We start from the raw sequence: 21,493 nt of genomic DNA on the forward strand, positions 1-21,493 counted from the left end.
TTCTGAGCACAAAGTCATGTCTTTTGATGAAACTCTCCCCATAAACGACTGGCATGGAATTTGCTCTCCGGAAATTCTGTTGAGACAAGCTCCTTGGCATATATACATTATTCCCGCAACACTGACTGGAATTTGTAAGTCACGCTGAGTGAGCACCCATTGAGCGATCTTATCATCCATAGCCTGTCCATATGAAATGGGTCATCCACACTTAGGCAAATGTCCGTTCAAGTTCAGATCGGCAGGAAAGTCAATTTTCATCCAGGTACTCACTGTGGATTTCGGAATCTTGAATTTTTCTGCTTTGGGTCTAATTTCCAGACATTTTGCATTGTTAACGATATTCTGCTTTTGCTTTAATGTATAATGTTTATAGTGACCACGTACAGAACCGGATGGAGCACTCTCGGGTTCAAGATAATCAGACTCGTCATCTAGAGCAGCTTTCTTTGTAGGCGGTTCTTTTTGTGATGCATCCTCAGAATCATTAATTCGAGGTCACTTCTGTGGACGGCCTACTGGCCTCTTTGGAGACGATTTCAGCAAGGGAGAGTCCCTCCACGCACTAAGCAGTGCCTCCTCACTTGTTGCATAGCTTAAGATAAACTTATCCATCAAAATTATTACAGTACTAACAATATTATGTTTCACAACAACAGCCATCCAATATATAAACTTTTGATAGTGGTGGGTATTTTATTTATACTTTACGTTTTAATAGCTTGATTGGCTAACAAAAATATGATTGGTTGTCAGTGTAGACATCATTACACACAAAACCACTTCAAATAGGTGTGACAGTTATGGCTTTGATTAGAAACCATGACCCCTGCTTTATATCATTAAACAATACATCAGAGAGTCTGTATGGATTAGTAAAATTCATTGGCATTGTGCAACAAAACAAACCCCTTATCCCTGAGGCATTCTATGCCAAGGTTTAAACATAGTTATTGTTCTATTGGTAGTAAACCTCTTTGTAGACGATAAATATTGATTGTGGGTGCTAAATGTTCGGTACGTCGTGTGTTCTTTTAATGAAATCCAGATGGCTGCATTTTATTTCTGAACACACCTGTCAAAGAAATCCCACAAGTTTTATTATTAACAATTATTACCTAGACACCTTGAAATCTCCAGCATACCGGTACATCAGTACAATCTTTGAGCAGTCGATTGTTTCGAGTCAGCAAGGTCTACTCATTTTGAAGCTACCCTCGGCTAGGTGGGGGAGAAAAAAAAGAGAGAACCACAACAAATAGATCACCTTTATTTTTAAAAAAATACCAACATATTAACCCTTAAAGTGCTAGTCGCTTGTAAAACTATATTTGATTGGTTGGTTTATAAAGGCCCAGAACAAGCATTCTGTTGTACTTTACTAAACATTGAGCAAAGAAGTTTTACAAATACTCGCTTTTGAGCATGTGGTACCTGAAAAAAATTAAAATGGCTGACACTGAATACGATGGTGATTTCAACAAATACTGAATTCTGATAGTGATGACGACAATGATTTGAAGGATTTGAGGAGGATGAAATTATTGGAGCTGGCGAAGTGTTGATGGAAATACCTATTAGTGATTTTGAGCCAGGAATCTACATGGAACTGGAGTCGGATGTACATGCTGGCTGGACGAGAAAAGATGGCATGCCTGTCAACCCTCCATACACTGGTACTTCAAAATTAAATGTTAAATGGCAAATAGTGAACCTATCGACTACTTAAGACTTTTTTTTGATGATGACTTATTGCATTTGATAGTAGATCAAACAAGTTGTTATGCAGATCAGAGAGTTCATGGGGCAGACTTGAAGGAGAACAGTCGCATGAAAAAATGGCAGCCTGTCACACCTGAGCAGCTAAAACTCTTTTTCTCATTGATTATAGCAATGGGTTTGGTACGTAAATCTGATCTTGATTCATACTGGGCTACTGATGATGTGATGCCAACCCCATACTTGAGCAAAAAATTGAGTAGGGATAGATTTCTAGCTATTTTAAGCAATTTACACCTGGCAGACAACGAGAACAATCAAGGTGACACTTTACACAAGATCCGCCCAATGATTGAAAAAACTGAAGCATTTGCTGAGGTTTATTCACCAGATATGAACCTCAGTTTTGATGAAGCTACCTGCCCTTGGAAAGGTCGTCAGAAATTTCGAGTTTATAACACTACCAAACCTAACAAGTTTGGCATAAAGCTGTTCCAGGTGTGCGAGGCAAGCAGTGGATATTGTATCGGCTACCACATTTATGCTGGTAAAACAGGTGGAGACCTTGATAATTATTGTGAAGGACTAGAACTAAACACTGATGAGCTGAATAAAACAACAAAAATTGTGATTGGTTTGCTTTGCAAGTGTAGTCTTTTGAATAAAGGACACAGAGTATATATGGATAAGTATTATTCATCACCTGAACTTTTTAATGAACTTGAGTTGCTAAATACCTCTGCATGTGGAACCTTGCGAACAAATAGAGTAGGTGTTGCAGAGGCAATGAAGGTTAAAAAAAACTAAACCAGGGTGAGTGTATTTTTCGCAGAAAGGACAATTTGCTACTGGTGAAATATCATGACAAATATGATCTCAAGTTTTCATGAAGCTAAGGTGATCAAAAAAACATTTTGCTACAAACACACCTGTGATGAAACCCACATGCATTGTGGATTATGTGAAAAACATGGGAGGAGTAGATTTAAGTGACCGATTTAACCAGTACAATCCTGTAGTAAGGAAATCCAAGAAATGGTGGAGAAAACTATTTTTTCATCTACTGAATGTATGTATTGTAAATGCCTATCAGTTGTACCTGAAATTCTCACCTGTGCAGAAGAAACTAAGTCACCATGATTTCCATGTCTCAATAGTGAAGTCATTGGTTCTGGAAGCAGGAGATGTGTCAGAACCTACTAGGAGAGGACGAAGATTTGCTGGTGAGCAACCTGAATGCCTCGTTGGGAGGCATTTCCCTGAATTTATTCCAGCTACACCTGGAGCTAAACGAGCACAGCCTGCACGTGATTGTGTTGCTTGTAATAAGAGAAGAAAGGACCGTGAGGGATTCAAAAGAAAGCAAACATCTTTCAGATGTGAGACATGCCAAGTGGCACTTTGTGTACCTGATTGTTTCAGGTTATTCCACACTTGAATATATAACCAACAGAGTGAATGTAGTATTTCAGATGAGCTAGAATAATACCTGAACAGGTAATAAACACAATGGGTGACTCATTAAGTGCACAAGTTGACATGAAATATACCAGAATAAACAAGTTTAAAATTTTCATGAACATTTACTACTGACTCTGGGTCTAAATTTACCTCTGACATTCATGGATTGCATGTTTACAAAACTGTTACCTTTTCTTTACCTCTGATTTTCACAATTTAGATATAATATTGTGACAGACATAACATGTACATGTACATGGTTGAACTACAAAAGAATATAACATTTCTTAGATATATTGGAGCTTTTTCATTAAAAAACAAACAAAAATACAGATGAAATACAGTCAAAACTTGTAATTTTACCTGTACATGCAAATATGTTGAACTTGCGCATGTACCTTGATGCTAATCTCAAAGTTTATACATCCACCATCATTTTTCATATAGGGTCTGTGTATCTATTGTGTATATTTATTGAAATGCATGCAGTTTAAAAACTGTGCAGTTTTCTTCCTTTTTTTCCTCAAACAATTCAGCACTGAGGGATCTTGTGCTGCAAAACAATATAGCAATTTACGGGTTAATCACGCTGACTTGCATATTTCAACTTGCTTGTTATTTTTACCCTTCCTGTGCGTGCATACAACACTCACCCCATATGGAGCCTCTCACCCTTGGTGCTTTAAGATTAGCCATCATACATGTACCAGTATTTCTACTCTCGATACTAAAATGTTTCTGTCCTAAATGTCTTAAAAATTATAATTCCAAAATCTTTTTATTTAGTTTGCATTAATATCTTAATTACACAGAAATTAAGCTTGCGCACATTGGTAATGTAGATTTTAATGATCACCGATCAGCAGAGGGTTAAACTGTGGATTGCAAGATTATATAGTAATATGGCGGTTCTTTTGGAAAATATGCACACAGTTGTGGCTCTAATACATTTATGGCTGTGTTTTCTGGTGGATGGACATGTATCACATAGACAAAATAGGCAAGTAATGTCTGTTTTTCATTCATTATCCTTTCAGTGGTGCTTGACAAAATACTTGTTTTACTTCATGGCAGCACGTCGTCATGTGAGCTAACGGTTACTTCGTTACAGACATTGGTGGGGGGGATAAATCTGTCTTCAACTGTATGTTTTCGGATACCTAATTAAAGAATTTGATATGTATTCGGACGACAAAAAAGTAATTATTTGTTGAAGTCCGAAAACATACGGTAAATACAGTACATTGTGGTAAAACGGAGCATCATACAGCAGCAGCTGCAGAAATTGTGACCACCTTCACCATGTTTACTAAAAATGTTGTAACAATGTTATTTCTTTTATAAAGTATATAAAACTATATATCTCTGAAAAGGTAATAAAATTTGCAATACAGTGATATATGTTTTGTTATCATTTACCAATGAACATGCTCACAACTGTGTTTTGAAATATGACTTGAAGAAAAAAAAACAAATTAAAAAACTCACCAAGATGTTAAGTGAATCTTTTGTCCATGACAATTAATGAAATGCTCTAATATTATGTGAAGAAAATAAAGATAATTCAATTTCTAGTATTTTGGTCCATATTTGAAGTTTTTAGCACTGTTAGTTCAAAAGTTATAAAATTTTTACTAAAGTTGGACAACATGACACAAGGAACAATTTGTTTACTTCACATTCTGGAACATGTACTTCACCGTGCAGCTTCTCATGAAAACTTGTCACAAATTAATCCTAGAAATCTTTCAATGTAAGGATTTGTTTCATTAACAAGTTTTTTCCAGATTAAATCATCCCAAAGTAACTAAAAATAATGTTTTGCATTGGCTGCAACTGAAGTGAAAAATCATCCCGGATCCATTTTTCTTGAAAGCTTTCAAAGTCAGCTTCATTCTCCGAATTGCTGTCGAAAAGTGCATGAAGCCATGCATCTTCTCTTTCATCAACTTTATTAAATTCTAACCCATCATTTAAGTAAATATTATCATTGGAATCATCCAAGTCGCCAACTTCATTGTTGCTACCCTCGCTATCAACATACATACAGAGTTGTTGTCCATCATTTTATCGATCGATTTTCAAGTCAACAATTTCTTTTCCAGCCGCGTTTTTTTTAAATTTCACTGCGCATGCGTGCTTTAACCATTTCCTGTGTATGTGAAGAAGTACACATATGTGATGTACAACACGTATTTCTAGAGACACTACACACATACGTAGTAGAGTACAACCATAGTCGTATTCAGGATAAAATGGGATACTACGACTGCAGGCATATTCAGGATAGAATGAGGTATTACAACCGCAGTCGTATTCAGGATAAAATGGGTTAAATAATAGAGAAATCTTTGTTATTCAATGACACTGAAAAAATCTTTGAAAAATTACCACTCATGTAAATATGGTAATTTTTCGAAATGGTATATTGTTGATATCACATGATTATTGGACCTCTGATGTCATTGACATGTAGGTTTTGAGATTTGTATAGTCATGTGACTCGGAATGAAAATGACGAGTTCCAGGTAAAATTTCATCAGCGCTGTCGTTACATCTCGTCTGTCAGCAGCCTAAAGATATAACAAATGCTATATTCACTATTTTTGAGAAAATAAATCATATTAAATCATATTAGAAAATAAATCGTATCGATTTCATGCAAGTATATCTGGTGAACAGTTGTTTTAGTTTCATAGGCTGGCTAGTAAGCAGCTACCCCATGCCGACACCAAATGGTGTCGGCAAATTCCAACTTTTTGAGAGGTAATTGACTCAGACCCTACACCCCAACAAAAATGTCCAGTATCAAAAAAGGGATGGCAAGGGTTAGAGGAAACTTGGACTAGATGCACCAGTGCTAGACATCACTATAAACGGCACACTGCAGACATCATAGTGATAGGGCTGAAAAATTGTTAAAGCCACGCTAAAAATCCAAATCACATAAACACACACACAAGGTTATAGCTGTCCCCAGCTGACCAAAATCTAGTCTACTTGAAGTACATGTAGCATGTAAACAACTACAGCCATGCGTTAAGGATCACTGCCATCTCACCTCTGTCTGCGTGGGTTCGAGTCTCAGATTCGGCCAATGTGGGTATGTGAGAAAGCCTGCCAGTAGCTTCTTGTGGGTCGGGTGTTTTCCCGGGTTCTTCCTCCACCATTAATACTGGCCACCACGTGAGCTGAAAAATGGCGTTAAACCCTACAACAACTACAACCATGTGCTACTGATGACAATATTGTAGTGAACTGTTTAGTGACACATGTCACTTTGGGAGATTTATAACATAAGATCTTTACTTGAATTCATGGATTTTTTATTTACGTGTACAGTACTTAACCAATTATGAACTGTACTACACAAATGTAAGTTGACAATATACGGCAGTATTTAAATGTTGTCTTCATTTAATCAAAAGTGTGTATTTATCCCCCCTACCCACAATCATCTTTCTCTTCTGTTGAGTTTGTTGGTTATACCACATTCTTTGAAGACCAATTACCTTGTTATTGCAGGGTTAAACTATTATTATTATTATTATTGTTATTGTTTTATCAGGAGCACCATTTGCAGAGGGCTTTGTCAGCACAACAGGTTTATGGTTCAGCTGAAGCCTTGACCATCCCCATTCCAGAGATAGAAGAGCTTGAAGACCGATATGGATGTCTATACCGGGCAGACTATAAGACAACCAAGCAGTATATTCATATCCAAGGTATGATTTTACCCCATAACGTTTCTTCCACTTTGTTAAATTCTCGCCTACTCTGTGCTGATCATATCCCAGAGCTAGGCGTCCTGGATAATTGATTTTCAAAGTCAGACAACTAAGATTTTTGAAGGAGCTTGGGGGTATAATAATTTGGCCTTTTTTGATACATATATGGATATAAAAGATTGAAAATTGATTTTAGAAAACAGTGTCTTACAAACTTATATCAGTGTGTATGATATCATAGGTTTGTAGATCTGTTTGAGTATGCATATTAGGTGTATTCAGAGATGATGCCTGGGTAAACTTCATGTAAAAATCAGCTGCCTTATTGAGGCAGTCTTTTTAGGTTTAGAAGTTAGTGTGATATAATATGCTTCAAAATCTTGATAATTTCGCTGTTTTCATAGTGTACAACAGTTTCCCATTTTCGATAGTATATGAAAAGGTGGCAGTAATGACAGTTCAGTATTGAAATTACAGAGTCAATTGAACAGTGATCACTCAGGGATTGTCCTGGGCTTTGTCACTGTCACAAATTGGGTTATGTTTTTCCTTACTGGTGACAAAATATACCATCTGGCGATTTTTGTGTGACAACCTTTGTTACTTTAATTTGTACATACAGTCATGAATTTGGAGTGGAATGGAGACATTCAATGGCACCATGAAAGGAAGCCATAAACTTGGGTACACAGTGCACTGGAATCTATCTGTTACATAAACAAATCCTTTGTTCATATTGACAACCGCATTTAATCTGCAGAAATAGTTATAATTAATTGAATGACGACTAATCCTTACGTTGTTTCTTAAATGTACCAATAAAATAGTTTTGATGGAACTTAAGAGAAAACTGATAATTTTTTAATTCTGTGTGTAAATACAAAACAAATGGAAAAAATGGCATTCAGAATTATATACTGTCAACAGTGCAACTTTATCATGGGTAGACGAATTTATTTTGTTAACTTTTACAATGAGACAATGAACTCGCAACAGAAAACTTTCGTTTACCCGTGATAAAGTTGCACTGTTGACAGTATATAATTCTGATTGAGATTTTGTCCATTGATGTTTCAGGAAAACTATTTTATTGGTACATTTTATTAAAAAAACAGAAGGATTTGCTGTCATTCAATTAAATTGTAGCTATTTCTGATCGCGTCTTCAAGGGTCGGTCAATTGTAGGTGTAGTCCGGTAGCATGACTGAGTGTATCACAGTATACAGTACTCAGGCCAGATGTCAATAAAAGCGGACTATGATGTAACAATGCACTGTAAAGATGCGTTTGTCATACGAACAAAGAATTTGGTTATGTAACATATTGCAGTGCATTGTGCATCCAAGTTTGTGGCTTCCTTTCGTGGTCCCTTTGAATGTCTCCACTCCAAATCCATGATTGTATGTACAAATTAAACAGCCAAAAAGGTTATCACCAAAAAAAATTGCCAGATGGTATATTTTATTGCCAATAAGGAAAATAAATCGCAATTTGCATCATTGGCAAAGCCCAGGATTATCCCTTTAACTGACTTGCAGAAGTATATGTTGTATTGTTGCACTGAATTAAAAGCTGGCCTCCTTTGTGTTATCATGTTAATTATGTTTTTTTAATCAAAGAAAGGAGGTGGAATACAAAAGTTCAAAGGCACACAAATCCTACATACTTAAAATCTAACTGTCCCAATCGTATGTTGGGTAAACTCACTTAAGTTGATCAAGTGAACACTTATAAATGTTATTGTGTATGTAACATAAACTACCTTAAATTAACCAACGCCTTCATAACTGTGATCAAAGATTGCAAGGCGACCAAGTGAAATGAATACTTTGTAAAATAAGGAGCTTGGTTTCACTGCTAGGGACCATTGTGGGCAAGCGATTTTCAGAGAATTTCTGAACTGTCACTTAGAGATATCCTCAAGGATGATAAGAAGTTTCACTATTACTTTCAATGAAATCGCGACATCAGTATTGTACTAATTGAACAATACACAAATTTAGTTTCAATGTAGGCAATGTTGCTATTTTTTTTTTTTAAAGTACTCTTTTTTTGGGTGGTGTATCAACAGATAGTCTAGTTCCCGGCTACTTTGACTCCTGACTTGGTAATATACTATGAAATACCACTCCAGGAACCAGACAAATCAACAAACCAGAAAGCAGTGATGTAATACAAAGATGTTTTCGTGTACACGTGATGGTTGTTGAAACCAGATAGAACAATCTTCCTCATGCTGGAAATTTTGAAAATAAATGTTATTTATACAGAATAAAGAACAGTTTCATTAGAAAATGCGTTATTAACAATTATTATCGATGTGATTGTAAAAGGAGGATTCATTCATTAAACAGCCCAGTTCCCCCAAACAGTTCTCTTGATGTACAGATTTTTTTCAATTTTTGAAGGTCACTCAATAACTTACACCCATGCTTATAGTGTGGTCTATGTTTGTGGACCCCACTGTGCGTGAGTTAATGAGGGACAGGTGAATATATATGTGATCAAAATAAAGGTTGCTGATTGCTGAAATTTTATTGAAATTAGATGGATTTATTCTCCCCACTGGGATATGTGGGTTCCATGATGCATTTGAACTGTATAGTATTCACACAAAAACGAAAGATTTGCTTATCATTTTTCATGTTTTTTTATGGTTAGAAATGCTTTAATGGGAAGTGAAACATGGCAGGCTGTATTCACTTGGCAGTTGGTGACATCAAAAGTTAATGTTTCAGTGAAGTTTGTTTTATTTACTTATGTTTCTTAAACCCTACATTTACAAGTTATTGATGTGAAGCTAAAATAGTTGGCTATGACATATGCTTATCAATCCTTATACTTTGGGGTTAAAGGTAGCGTGTTTTATATTGGTGTTAATTGTAGGCTCAGTTTATTATTTATTAAAGGCATGAAAATTTTTACTCGTTAGGAAAACTAAGTGAGTTTTGAATATGAACCAGCATGATTCCCCGACCCAATTTAAAAAAAAAAGGGGAACAGATTAACATGGTAGAGTCTTAACCATTTTAAATTATTTATTTACTAGCTTTTGGCATGGACCAGGAGATACCAGATTACGACATGGACAGTGAGGACGAGGAATGGTTAAATGAACAGGAGAAGAAAATGGAGATCACACCCCTCAAATTTGAGGAAATGATGGACCGCCTTGAAAAAGGCAGTGGCCAGCAGGTATATTAGTTCTTAAACAGTGTTATATTACAGAGTATGGTTGTAACAGTTGCATCAGATGCTTGAGAAAAACATTAAAAGTCGAACCTAGATTATACAGTCCTCAGACCTGCATTAAAAATGAAGCATCATATCCAGATATGTACCAATTCAAAGATGGATAACATTTATTTCCAGAAACTTTGAAAGACCTGAGGACCCATCTTTTTAAAGACTGATGACCCATCTGGTTTCAGTAAAATATAAATATATTTCATGTCGACAAAATGTGTAGTCGTACCTGCTGACAAAATTATTGACTTTAGTCTGTCTTCTTAAAGCCTACTTTTTCTACTGGTGTAATGTGACAACTGATTGGTCACTTTAGCATCATCGATTCACTGTTATTGATTTTCAAATATCCTAGCACAAAACCCTATCATGTTTGTTCATAATAATCCCAATCTGCCATCAAAAATCCTTAAGCGACATGTCAAAACTGCTCATCAGAATTTAGCCAAATCTGACAGGAAGGTACAATTGAACCGGTTATCAAAAATGGCCATCATTACCAAAATATAAAATAATCTTTGAATAGCGTGTTCTCGGAAGCCTCAAATCCTGGCATCAGAACCTTTACATATCTTTTTTTTACAAATGATGATCATCCACTGTCAGATATGGCTACCATTTAACACCATTTTTAAGCACAATGTATGCTATACATGACGGCCAGTATCAGTGGTGGAGGAAGAACCTGGACACTTTAATCCTAAAAACCATTATAATAGAACTTTATGGAGTAAAAAAAACTAACATAGTTAGCATTCTAGCTTCATTGCCTTTCACATAAGCATGGATATCTTTAGGCACAGACCCAATGTGTCTATTAAATTTTCCAAATTTGTTTTTAGATTCATCTGACGTTATTTTCCAGTGTTATATACATTCCATTGTTTTGACTGGCATTTTTAATATTGTTACATCTTTTTCAGTCAGTTTCCTTGGTCCCTTGCACCAAATTATAAATGGTATTGTAAAGGGCCCGTGGCACCTTAAGTGATATCCCAAAACTGCTCAACAGAATTTGGCCTAATCTGACAGGAAGGTATAATTGAACCTGTTATCAAAAATGGCCATCATTACCAAAATATTAAAAAAATCTTTGAATAACGTGTGCTCAGAAGCCTCAAATCCTGGCATCAGAACCTTTAAATATCTTTTTTACAAATGATGATCATTCAATGTCAGATATGGATACCATTACTAAAAATTTTATTTTTAAAAATAAACCTCACCATGGCAAGTTTGCAAGTTGTTGTAGGATTTAACACCATTTTTAAGCACAGTATATGCTATACATGGCGGCCAGTATCAGTGGTGGAGGAAGAACCTGGACACTTTAATCCTAAAAACCATTGTAATAGAACTTTATGAAGAAACAAAACTAACATAGTTAGCATTCTAGCTTATTGCCTTTCACATAAGCATGGATATCTTTAGGCACAGACCCAATGTGTCAATTAAATTTTCCAAATTTGCTTCTAGATATGTTGTACTAAATCAGGAAGATTCATCTGACGTTATTTTTCAATGTCATATACATTCCATTGTTTTGACTGGCATTTTTAATATCATTGCGTCTTTTTCAATCATTTGGGCCCGTGTATCAGCCTATATGTGCCACCAAGTTTGTAACCGCCTATATGTGCCACCAAGTTTGTAACCAAATACTTAATACATTCATGAGTCAGAATGGGTCATAATGGCAGAAGCCTTAAATTGCTTACCATTAAGTACTAATCACAAGTTTAATTACTGACCTGCCAACCTTTATGATTTTGCCATAGGTCTTGTGGAAATTACCCTAAAAATACAGAACAAAAGTACAAATTATGGAAATACACATGCATTAAAATCTGGAGACTGGCTTGTCTGTTTGATTCAGATACAGGATTCATACTAGATTCATTTGAATTGATCAGGGAAGCATACTAAGTTAACAGAAATACCTCAGATGCTTTAAACTGCAGATATTTTGTGATGCAAAACAGCTGCATGATCAAGCTGTTGTTTTATTTATGGCATCAAATAAGTGAGCAGTCAGGATGAAAGAGAAAATGAACATAAAAGTTTGAATAATACAGAAGTGTAAAAGTGATTCTTCGTGGTTTGTCCCTTAGAACACCAACATTTCCTCTCCATTATTAGATAATAGTGAAGATAAGATCAGTTATATGGATGAAGACTGAAAACAAAAATTGATGAAGTCGATTGTTTCAGTTGCACAGATGTTAACGAAAAGGAAAGGCATACAATCTGTTTTTTTGGTCTTGTGAATTTTTAAAATAAATATTTTCAACAATAATAAAAGTATTTTTATTCAGATTTATTACATATTTTCAGAAAATTGCAACTTGATACATTAAAAAACTATTTGGTATTTTATATGGTCAATTTATTCCCATGTTAGTTGGGTCTGCTGGAAAATTAATTAGGTCGACCTCTGCATTAAAAGTAATTATGCCAGTCACCATCACCATCAGATTTGTTGGCTGTTACTAAATAAAGAAAAGCATTGCATAACTCTGACAGAATACTTGCATAGAGGCCAGTCAATACTTTACAGATCCTGCTGATGCTTTATCAAACATGGATGATGGTATAAAAATTGGACTAATATTGAACAAGTTGTTATCAAAAGTCATTAGCAATGAAAGAAATTTCTACACAAACAACTTGTTTAGATTTTAGAACTCTTAAAGGCATTGTGTGTATCAGTGGTTTATTTTGTGGGTTTTTTTTGGGGGGGGGGTTAAAACAAATTCTTGGTTATGTTATGTTGAGGACATGCACCAAAACAGTCTTTATACTCAGTCAGCTAACAAACTGCCTGAGGCTACATTATAGACCTAAATGTCCACTAATCCCAGATACGTACAAATGTAACAGACATGTCAGAATATCAGTATTTATTCCTTATTTGTCAAAATTGGCTTAAATAAGTAAATATTCACTTCATCACACCAATGTGAGAGCATACTAGTGACATTGACCTTGACTACACGAGGGAAATATGTTTTGTGGCATTTAAAATGGAACAGTAATACTTCCCAACTCAATATGATGGACTTGCCCTTGGAGTGATAAATTGTTTGTGGGGTAAAATGGCACAATGACCCAAGACAGTATTTGACAGAACCTTCCAGATGATTCACGACAAAACCAAATACATGAAACACGTGGACATCGTTCGTGAGGATTTGATCCTGGTCAGTTACAAAGAAGAACTGGACTTTGTACAGGCTGATGAATTTGGAAATGTCATCATTGCGGCCTACTTGACAGCCCATGCTTGCCTAAAATTGTACAAAGCGTTACATGAATTAGGAGATCATGTATTGTATTTTGACACAGTTGCATCTACATTGATTGACTGGGTTAACGTCACCCTGACATCAAAGGAGACTGTTTAGGAGCCTGGATGGACGAGCACCCCGACGACAAGATGCTAAGTTTGTCTAGTGGTGGTCCCAAAAATTACAGCTACGAATACCGGGACCCACAAGGAGAAGTGTACACCCAGTGTAAAGTAAAGTGAAAGGATTGACTCTCAATTATCGCACCAGTCAAGTGGTGAACTTTGGGGTCTTGAAAAAGGCCTTGCAGTCTGGAGAGGATCAAGAGTTTAAAGTGACCACCTACTAACCTCACAAGATTGTGCGTTTAGCCACACACCAAATCATCAGTTGACCTTTGGAAAAACTTGTCAAAACATGCTGATCTTGGTCAGTATATAAGAAAGGAAAACATCCAAGAATGATAGTTCATTGTGACTACCATTGCCTAGCCAGAAAGATGAATCCTTTCAAACAGACATCATACAAGTTTGGTTAATCAGAAACTGGGAGAATCCTGTATAACTGTGCCAAGTGTAGAGACTCTTAAGAACCTGACAGATTGTTCCTAGGACACTATACCCTCATCACCAAAAATGTTGAACAGTGACTTGTTTATATTCCACTTCCATTGTTTTGATGTGTAGTTTATCGTTTTACTTAACCCTTTGGCTTTTATGTATTTTTTGTCTTTTGCGTTCCATTTTAACTTGCAATAAACGTATCCTGAAAAAAGTATAAAAACTCTTGTCTTGCCTGTCTTTGTTTCAAAAGTGACATTCCCTGCACTATGGCTAACCCAATCTGATACAGATCTTTCCTAATTTGATAAATGGAAACCTGTGTCTCCATGAACTTCTCCATTGGTGACACCCCCTGCCACCTCTGCTGCAACTGCTGCTCACAAAGTACCTGCCCCTCAAAGTCCAAGAGAGATTGGGCATGTTACTGAGTTTACTGGATTCATTCAAGCAAGAACTATCCCATTGCGAACCCCTCCATGTTGAGTGATGGCTGCCATGAAGATGTGATGGAACAACAGTGGCGACACATTCCACTATAAAAAAAGACCTGTACCAGACGATAGGTATCGGTGTTTTTTGTGTGCTCCAGAACACACAGAGATGTCACCCCCCTCAAGAAGTCATCCCTCTTCTAACACCTAAGGAAAGAAAAGGACTGCCTCCTAATTTAGCCATGTTGTCTGTCCAGTCCAAAGCCCCTCCACCCATGCAAAAACAATTCATTCAGACATCCTTCAAAGATGTTGTCAGACTTGGACGTAATCCCAGGCGTTAAAAAAGATTGCCAAAAAACTCTTAACAAAAGCTCTTTTCAGGATTATCGCAACAAACTAGAAAAGACACCTAATCAATATCCTAAATATTAGTTTGTCTTGGTGTGTTGTTAGGTTTTTGTTGTTTTCGCCTGAAATTCAAGTAGGAAACACATTTTGATAGCTATTTCTGAATACATCCGAAAACACTTCCAGGTGATCATCCAATTTTTGATTAGAAAAAAAACGGGTAAACAAAATGAGGGTTTTCCCTCTGTATTTTATAGTGCAACTAGAAATTCCAGATTATTTGGTATCATTGTAGAGCAATATCTGTCTACCTTTCTACAATACCACCCACTTTAGTGTAGCATGCATGACCATGATGCTACAGAGCTCGGCAGTAGGCTACTACCTCCTGCCACGTTAACTCGTCGCCAGGGGTTATTGTGTTAATAGTAGATAATGGATTATTTTCTTCCCTTCTGTGTGGATAGTAGATATTGGGGTTTTTTCTTCCCTTATGTGTGGATAGTAGATAATGGGTTATTTTTCTTCCCTTCTGTGTGGATAGTAGATATTGGGTTATTTTCTTCCCTTCTGTGTGGGATAGTAGATAATATGTGAAGTTATCGTAAGAGATGGCTTCCTTCACATGGATTCCCCTTGTCACTAAACAGCCCCAGCAATATTCCTCATGTTAAATTTCCCGTGAGGCTAAACAATCCCAGCAATATTCCCCATGTTAAAATCCCCTTGTCCGTCTATAGTCCCACCCATGCTAAATTCCCCTTATCGCTATTTTGGCCCACGACCTTTTTGACTGGGATTTCCCTTGTCGCTAAGGTGCCCCACTTCACTGCTGTCCTTGCTTGTTGTTTTTCTAATTTTTCCATAGTAAATATCAGCTTTATTGTGACAGTTACCTGCAGAACTGTGCAATTTAGATTTTTAATGTAGCTTTAACAAATTTCCAGTCATACTGCTATGATGTCTGCAGTGTGGCAGTTTAAAGTGATGTCATCATGCCACAGACTTGTAGCATGATGTCCCACCCAGTCACATTATCCTGACACCAGGCCGACCAGTGCTAACACACCTCTTAATGCTGAGTGCTTTGCAAGGCAGCTGTTCATACCCTTTTTAGAAGTCTTTGGTATGACTCAACTGGAAGCTGGAAACAGAAGTCAGTATACTAATCGACACACCTCAAAAGAATCCATTGACTTTTAAGTCCGGAGGCATGGAATTGGCAGGGTTGTGACAATGTTTGGTCCTTACATTCAAGACATTTTTCCTTATAAATTCCTTACGAAGTCCTTACCCAGTATTGTCATAAATGGTCTGAACCATGGTTCAGGACTATATATTCTCTGCCCTGGAAGCAGTAACTCTTACTACAAGGACCACTTGGATAATCCACTTATTACTGGAACTTGAAGTTGTAGTTAAATTTTGTATTTGTAGTTAAATTTTATATTTGTATTGTGTTAAAGAGATTTAACCCTTTAGCTACAACTGCTGCATCTAAGCGTCACCTTTAAATATCTCCTGAACCCCACTGATGCATGTATGCAGTGCCGAAAAACCTAGTTTACTACCCCAGTGTCGCTTATGTGCGTAAAGTTGTTCAGTATTCGAAACCCCAGTGTCGCATCTATGCGGATGTGACTTCTATGTTACTAAATGTTGTTTTGTTGAAAGTACAGAGGTTTACACATTTTTGATTTGTCATAACCAATGAGAGGACTGTTTACTCAACGTTTTGATACAAGTTTGAAAACAGAGATTAAATTTAGACACTATAGGAGGTTTTCTGCACTTTACAAAAAATGTATAGTTGAGATAAACAAAGATGGATTCCGATTCAGATATGAGCAACTTTGAAGGGTTAAGTGCAAGCAAAATTGTAGAGTTTAATGAATCATTCTTAGAAAGTGGATCCGATATTGATATTAGCCCCGTTTTAACACCAGATGTGATTTTTGATCGGATGACGAGGAAGACATAGTCCCATTTGCACAATGGAGTGATGACTTTGCCGTGTTCAGGATCAATGATTTTGATTGTCATGTTGTTTCAACAATCGAGCTTGGACCACTAAGCAACAAGAAAGATTTTTTACTCAGTTTTTTTTCCTGACTGTCTGGTGGAAAAGCTTTTGAAAGAAACAAACAATTATGCCAAGAAAATGCTGGACCAAAAACAAGACCAGAAATGGTATGAAACCATCATCATGGAGATGTGGGCATATCTTAGAATATACATCGTCATGGGTATTATGCAGATACCCAAATATTCCATTGCATGGATGACATCTGTATATTTTGGGATACCAGGAATACCTGAAATCATGACAAGAGAAAGGTATGATAAAATAGGGAAATGATTCCTTGCCAACGACACAAGTGTTAACCCACCCAGAGGCCAAGCAGGACATGACAAGATTTTCCATATAAGACCTTTCTACAACAGTTTTTCATAAATGCCTGGAAAATTTTGACTCTCCCAAAAACCAATCGATTGATGAAGGCATGATTGCTTATAAAGGAAGACTGTTATTTAAGCAGTACTAGTCAAACCCACAAAATTTGTCATTAAAGTCTGGGAAAGAGCCCATCCCTACATCCATGAATTTCAAGTGCATGTTGGAAAGGCCGATGGACAGAGAGGGAGAGTGACAGAAGAAGGATTAGGATCTAGGTGGTGAAAGACCTCCAAGAAAAAAAATAAACAAAAACCACTACATCTATATGGACAATTTCTTTTCAAATCCCGTTATTTGAAGATTTACGTCGAGATGGATTCCTTTGTTGTGGTACCATCCGAGGAAACAGGAAAGGAATGCCAGAACCTTTATATATAAAAAACGGGTTAAAAAAGCCGGGGATATGAAAATTATGCAAAAAGAGACTCTGGTCTGTGTTGCCTCAAAAGACAAGAAAATTGTCCATATTTTATTTAACGAAATGGATCCCACACAGCTATTCATTGTAACTCGAAGAGAAAAAACAGGCCAACGAAAAGAAGTAACTTGCCCAAAAGTTGCAGATGAGTATTCAAAAAACAAAGGGGTGGGGTGGGGTGGATATTGCAGACCAAAACAGTTCTTGCTGCAAAGTTAAGAAATGGTGGAAATAACTTTTTTGGTTTCTCATTGATACAGTGATATGTAATGCCCTGATATGTATGAAAGAGTTCTCAAACCACCAGATCAATACAAAGTCCGGAAAAGAAAAGAAGAAAAGAACACAGCTTGAATTCAGAATTAACGTGGCCAAATATATGGTTGCTGGCTTTCAGGGAAGTAGGAAAAGAAAAGCTCTGTCCAGTGTTAATACCGAAGGTTTAAGGCACTGGCCAGGATGGTTCCCAAAATGTGGGAGATGCAGATGTGTGTTAGGAAAGGGAGGAGACATGAAGTTTTCATTGGATGCAAACAATGCCAAGTACATTTATGTGTGGATAACGACTGTTTTGAGAGGTACCACTCTCAACTTTTTAGTTGAGTGGATTTCGTTCATGTTTTTATATGTACATATGTAACTATTGGATTTATTATGTGTGATTCAAAACAGTTTACATGACTGGGATTTCTTATATGATGGAATGTAGGAGAATACAAAGTGGAAATATACGATTAACACACACTACACAAGGTAAGCTGTTTTTTAATTCACTGAAATCCAGCAAAAACTAATGAAATAATGAATATCAATGTAAGCATGTTTTCATTGTCAGTTTCTGTAGTCAGCCATGATGATGCTCCAATACTCAGCCTATCAACCAGCCTCAGTAGTCTCAGTAACTGATATGATAGCACTCAGCAGTAGTAAAACTGCACAACAGCTGTAGTAGCTAAAGGGTTAACTATGTTCTTTGCATTAAATGCATACGTTTTTATCTCTACAGGTTGTGACTTTACAAGAAGCCAAACTTCTCTTGAAGGAGGACGACGATCTCATCATTTCTGTTTATGACTACTGGCTGAACAAAAGACTGAAAACGGTATGTGGTCTTGTACACATATTTTATTTACTTACTCAAGACATTTGGCAGATTATGGAGGATAAAAATTTGACAGTATTAGAGCATCCCTTGTGTATTACAAATAGGAGAGATGAGGTGGTGAATGCCTTGCCACTATCCATTAACAATGGATTATGTTCTAACCTCTTGCTTGTTGAGTGTATCAGCTTCCTCCCTATGAGAAAGAACTTTTTTTTGTGAGCACCAGATTTTTTTAAATAATGTAACAGCAAAGAAAACATTAAACTTTTTAAAAGAATGTAGCTTATATAACAGATTTTGACTCCATAATTTGATGATTTTAAATTTTCAGCATCTATTTTTATTTTATATACTTTTAAAAAAAAACTTGTAACTTATTTTTTTATTGTGTAGGATTGTATGTTGACATTCCTTTGGAAAAGTTTGAGATGTTTTACAATTCTATGCATCTATTAGAAATAAGTGTTACATGTGTATGATGTTGCATTCATCCATCAGAAATAAGTGTTACATGTTGATCTTGCCTTGATCCATCAGAAATAAGTGTTACATGTTGATCTTGCCTTGATCCATCAGAAATAAGTGTTACATGTTGATGATCTTGCTTTGATCCATCAGAAATAAGTGTTACATGTTGATCTTGCCTTGATCCATCAGAAATAAGTGTTACATGTTGATCTTGCCTTGATCCATCAGAAATAAGTGTTACATGTTGATCTTGCCTTGATCCATCAGAAATAAGTGTTACATGTTGATCTTGCCTTGATCCATCAGAAATAAGTGTTACACGTTGTTGATCTTGCCTTGATCCATCAGAAATAAGTGTTACATGTTGATCTTGCCTTGATCCATCAGAAATAAGTATTACATGTTCATGATCTTGCATTCATCCATCAGAAATGAGTGTTACATGTCCACTATACAGCATTTGTCCATTAGAAAGCTTGCGTTTACCAAGATTTACTTTATTTTCAGCAACATCCCTTGATATTGCAAGTGAAAACAGAAAAGCGTGATGGTTCCACGACTAACAATCCATATGTAGCATTCAGGAGAAGGACGGAAAAAATGCAAACAAGAAAGGTGCTTGTATACATAGGCTGCACCTTCTGAATACCATGTATGATAAACCAGTTTGACATGGATACTCGTTAATATAAATGATGATATTGTCTAATAGCGTAGCGAATTTGGCAAGTATGTGATTGTAGATGGTGTAGATCATAACCAGTATTTGCAGTTATTTAACAGGGTTCATATGGTCTTTGAAGGTCTTCGATAGTTTGGGAAAAATGAGGTAGCATTTTCAAGGCCTTGAAAGTTTGGGAAAATCAAGCAAATTACCCTGAGGTCTTTAAAGGTCTTTGAAAATTGAAATAAAGCCAAACATTTTAATTTCTTTCCATAATCACAAATAAAATTTTCCAAGGTTAGATTCGCATGTTGTCGAGTTTTCCTGGTTTCTTTATTTTGATGACCCATTCAGTTTAATTTCATCATTAAACCATATTGTAGTATTTTGCATTGTTTTCTCATATAACATAACTTTTATAATAAATGTTAGCAAAAATAGGTCTTGAAAATCTATGTTGTGGTCTTTGAAAGTTTGAGAAAAGTCCTTGAATTTATCATTCAGAATTCTGTATGAACCCTGTAAATCAAGCAGATTTAACTTGAAATTCTCCACTCTTAAATCATTGAATTGAGTTGCAGTTTAATTTTAAAAGCTTGCTAATATAGTTTATTATTTAATTCCCAAAGAACTATAAGGAAATCAGCATCGTTTGGCTCATAATGGTCAGTATCTGCAGAGGTTTTGTTTGCTAATATTACGTGTTGAATATTGTTTTCTGTGCACATACTGTTTGGTTATATTTTGACAAATGTGCTGTTAAAATTATTTTGGTTCGTGCACATTCTTGGATACACATGCCTTAAAAAGGTAAACAGTCATATGCTCAAAATAATATTCAGTTACTTGACCAAGTCAGATCACAGACCAATTTGCTTTAGTGTTTTTTTTTTCAGTCTTCTTGATACAATAATATGTTTAATTATCTTTCTACATGTTGGTGGTGTCAAAAAAAAGAACTTAAATTTAGTCTTCTTATAAAAAGTATTTGTAATTACAAGTCCATTTAACATCATGAAGTTTGACTTTAAAGATTATGTAAAATATTTCATGACACTGGAATTTATTGCAACACCTCACTGTGGTAATCTGGTTGAAATGATGCTTTCTTTAATCTCGGCAGTTGACCATCTAACCACACTTTAGTGATGGAAGTTATTTTCCATTCAATTAATGTGCAGTATTTGAGACATATTGACCAGAAGAGTGCATGGGATGGTGGTCCATCTGTCACCTGATGTCCATCCGTTAGCAGAAATTTGTTACTGCTACTCCTCCTAAAATACTTGGAGGATTGCAATGAAACTGGACATGCACATTCATCCCATGGTTTAGTTGGTGTTGCTTACACATCCAGTTTGGCAGGAACAGCAGCCATCTTGAATATTTTTAAAATGACTAATCCTTCTGATGGAAGACCAAATCAGCTTTGGGTTTTCATTACAAGACTTCTTGTGATGTGTACATGATGCTAAACGAAAATGGTGCCAATCTGACATCCTGGATGACTGTCACAGCAGTCATCATGAAAATCTTGTTATTGCTAATACTCATGAATGACTGGTCATGTCAACACTGGGTTTTGCATCAAGAC

The 21,493-nt window shown here is 36.1% G+C and overlaps 1 protein-coding gene across 1 annotated transcript in view; it reads left to right on the plus strand.

Annotated features, from left to right (window-relative positions):
- Positions 1 to 21,493, plus strand: part of LOC149791377 (enhancer of polycomb homolog 1-like) — a 67,318-nt gene that overhangs the window by 10,242 nt on the left and 35,583 nt on the right. The window contains exons 2-5 of the mRNA XM_089969931.1: positions 6,749 to 6,905; positions 9,958 to 10,103; positions 18,669 to 18,764; positions 19,743 to 19,850. Of these exons, the coding sequence (XP_089826057.1) occupies positions 6,749 to 6,905; positions 9,958 to 10,103; positions 18,669 to 18,764; positions 19,743 to 19,850 (507 nt within the window). The remainder of the gene's footprint in view (positions 1 to 6,748; positions 6,906 to 9,957; positions 10,104 to 18,668; positions 18,765 to 19,742; positions 19,851 to 21,493) is intronic.

The sequence above is a fragment of the Sinohyriopsis cumingii genome, chromosome 9 (assembly GCF_028554795.1).
Source record: "Sinohyriopsis cumingii isolate HCF-2022 chromosome 9, ASM2855479v2, whole genome shotgun sequence".
Lineage (NCBI taxonomy): Eukaryota > Metazoa > Mollusca > Bivalvia > Unionida > Unionidae > Sinohyriopsis > Sinohyriopsis cumingii.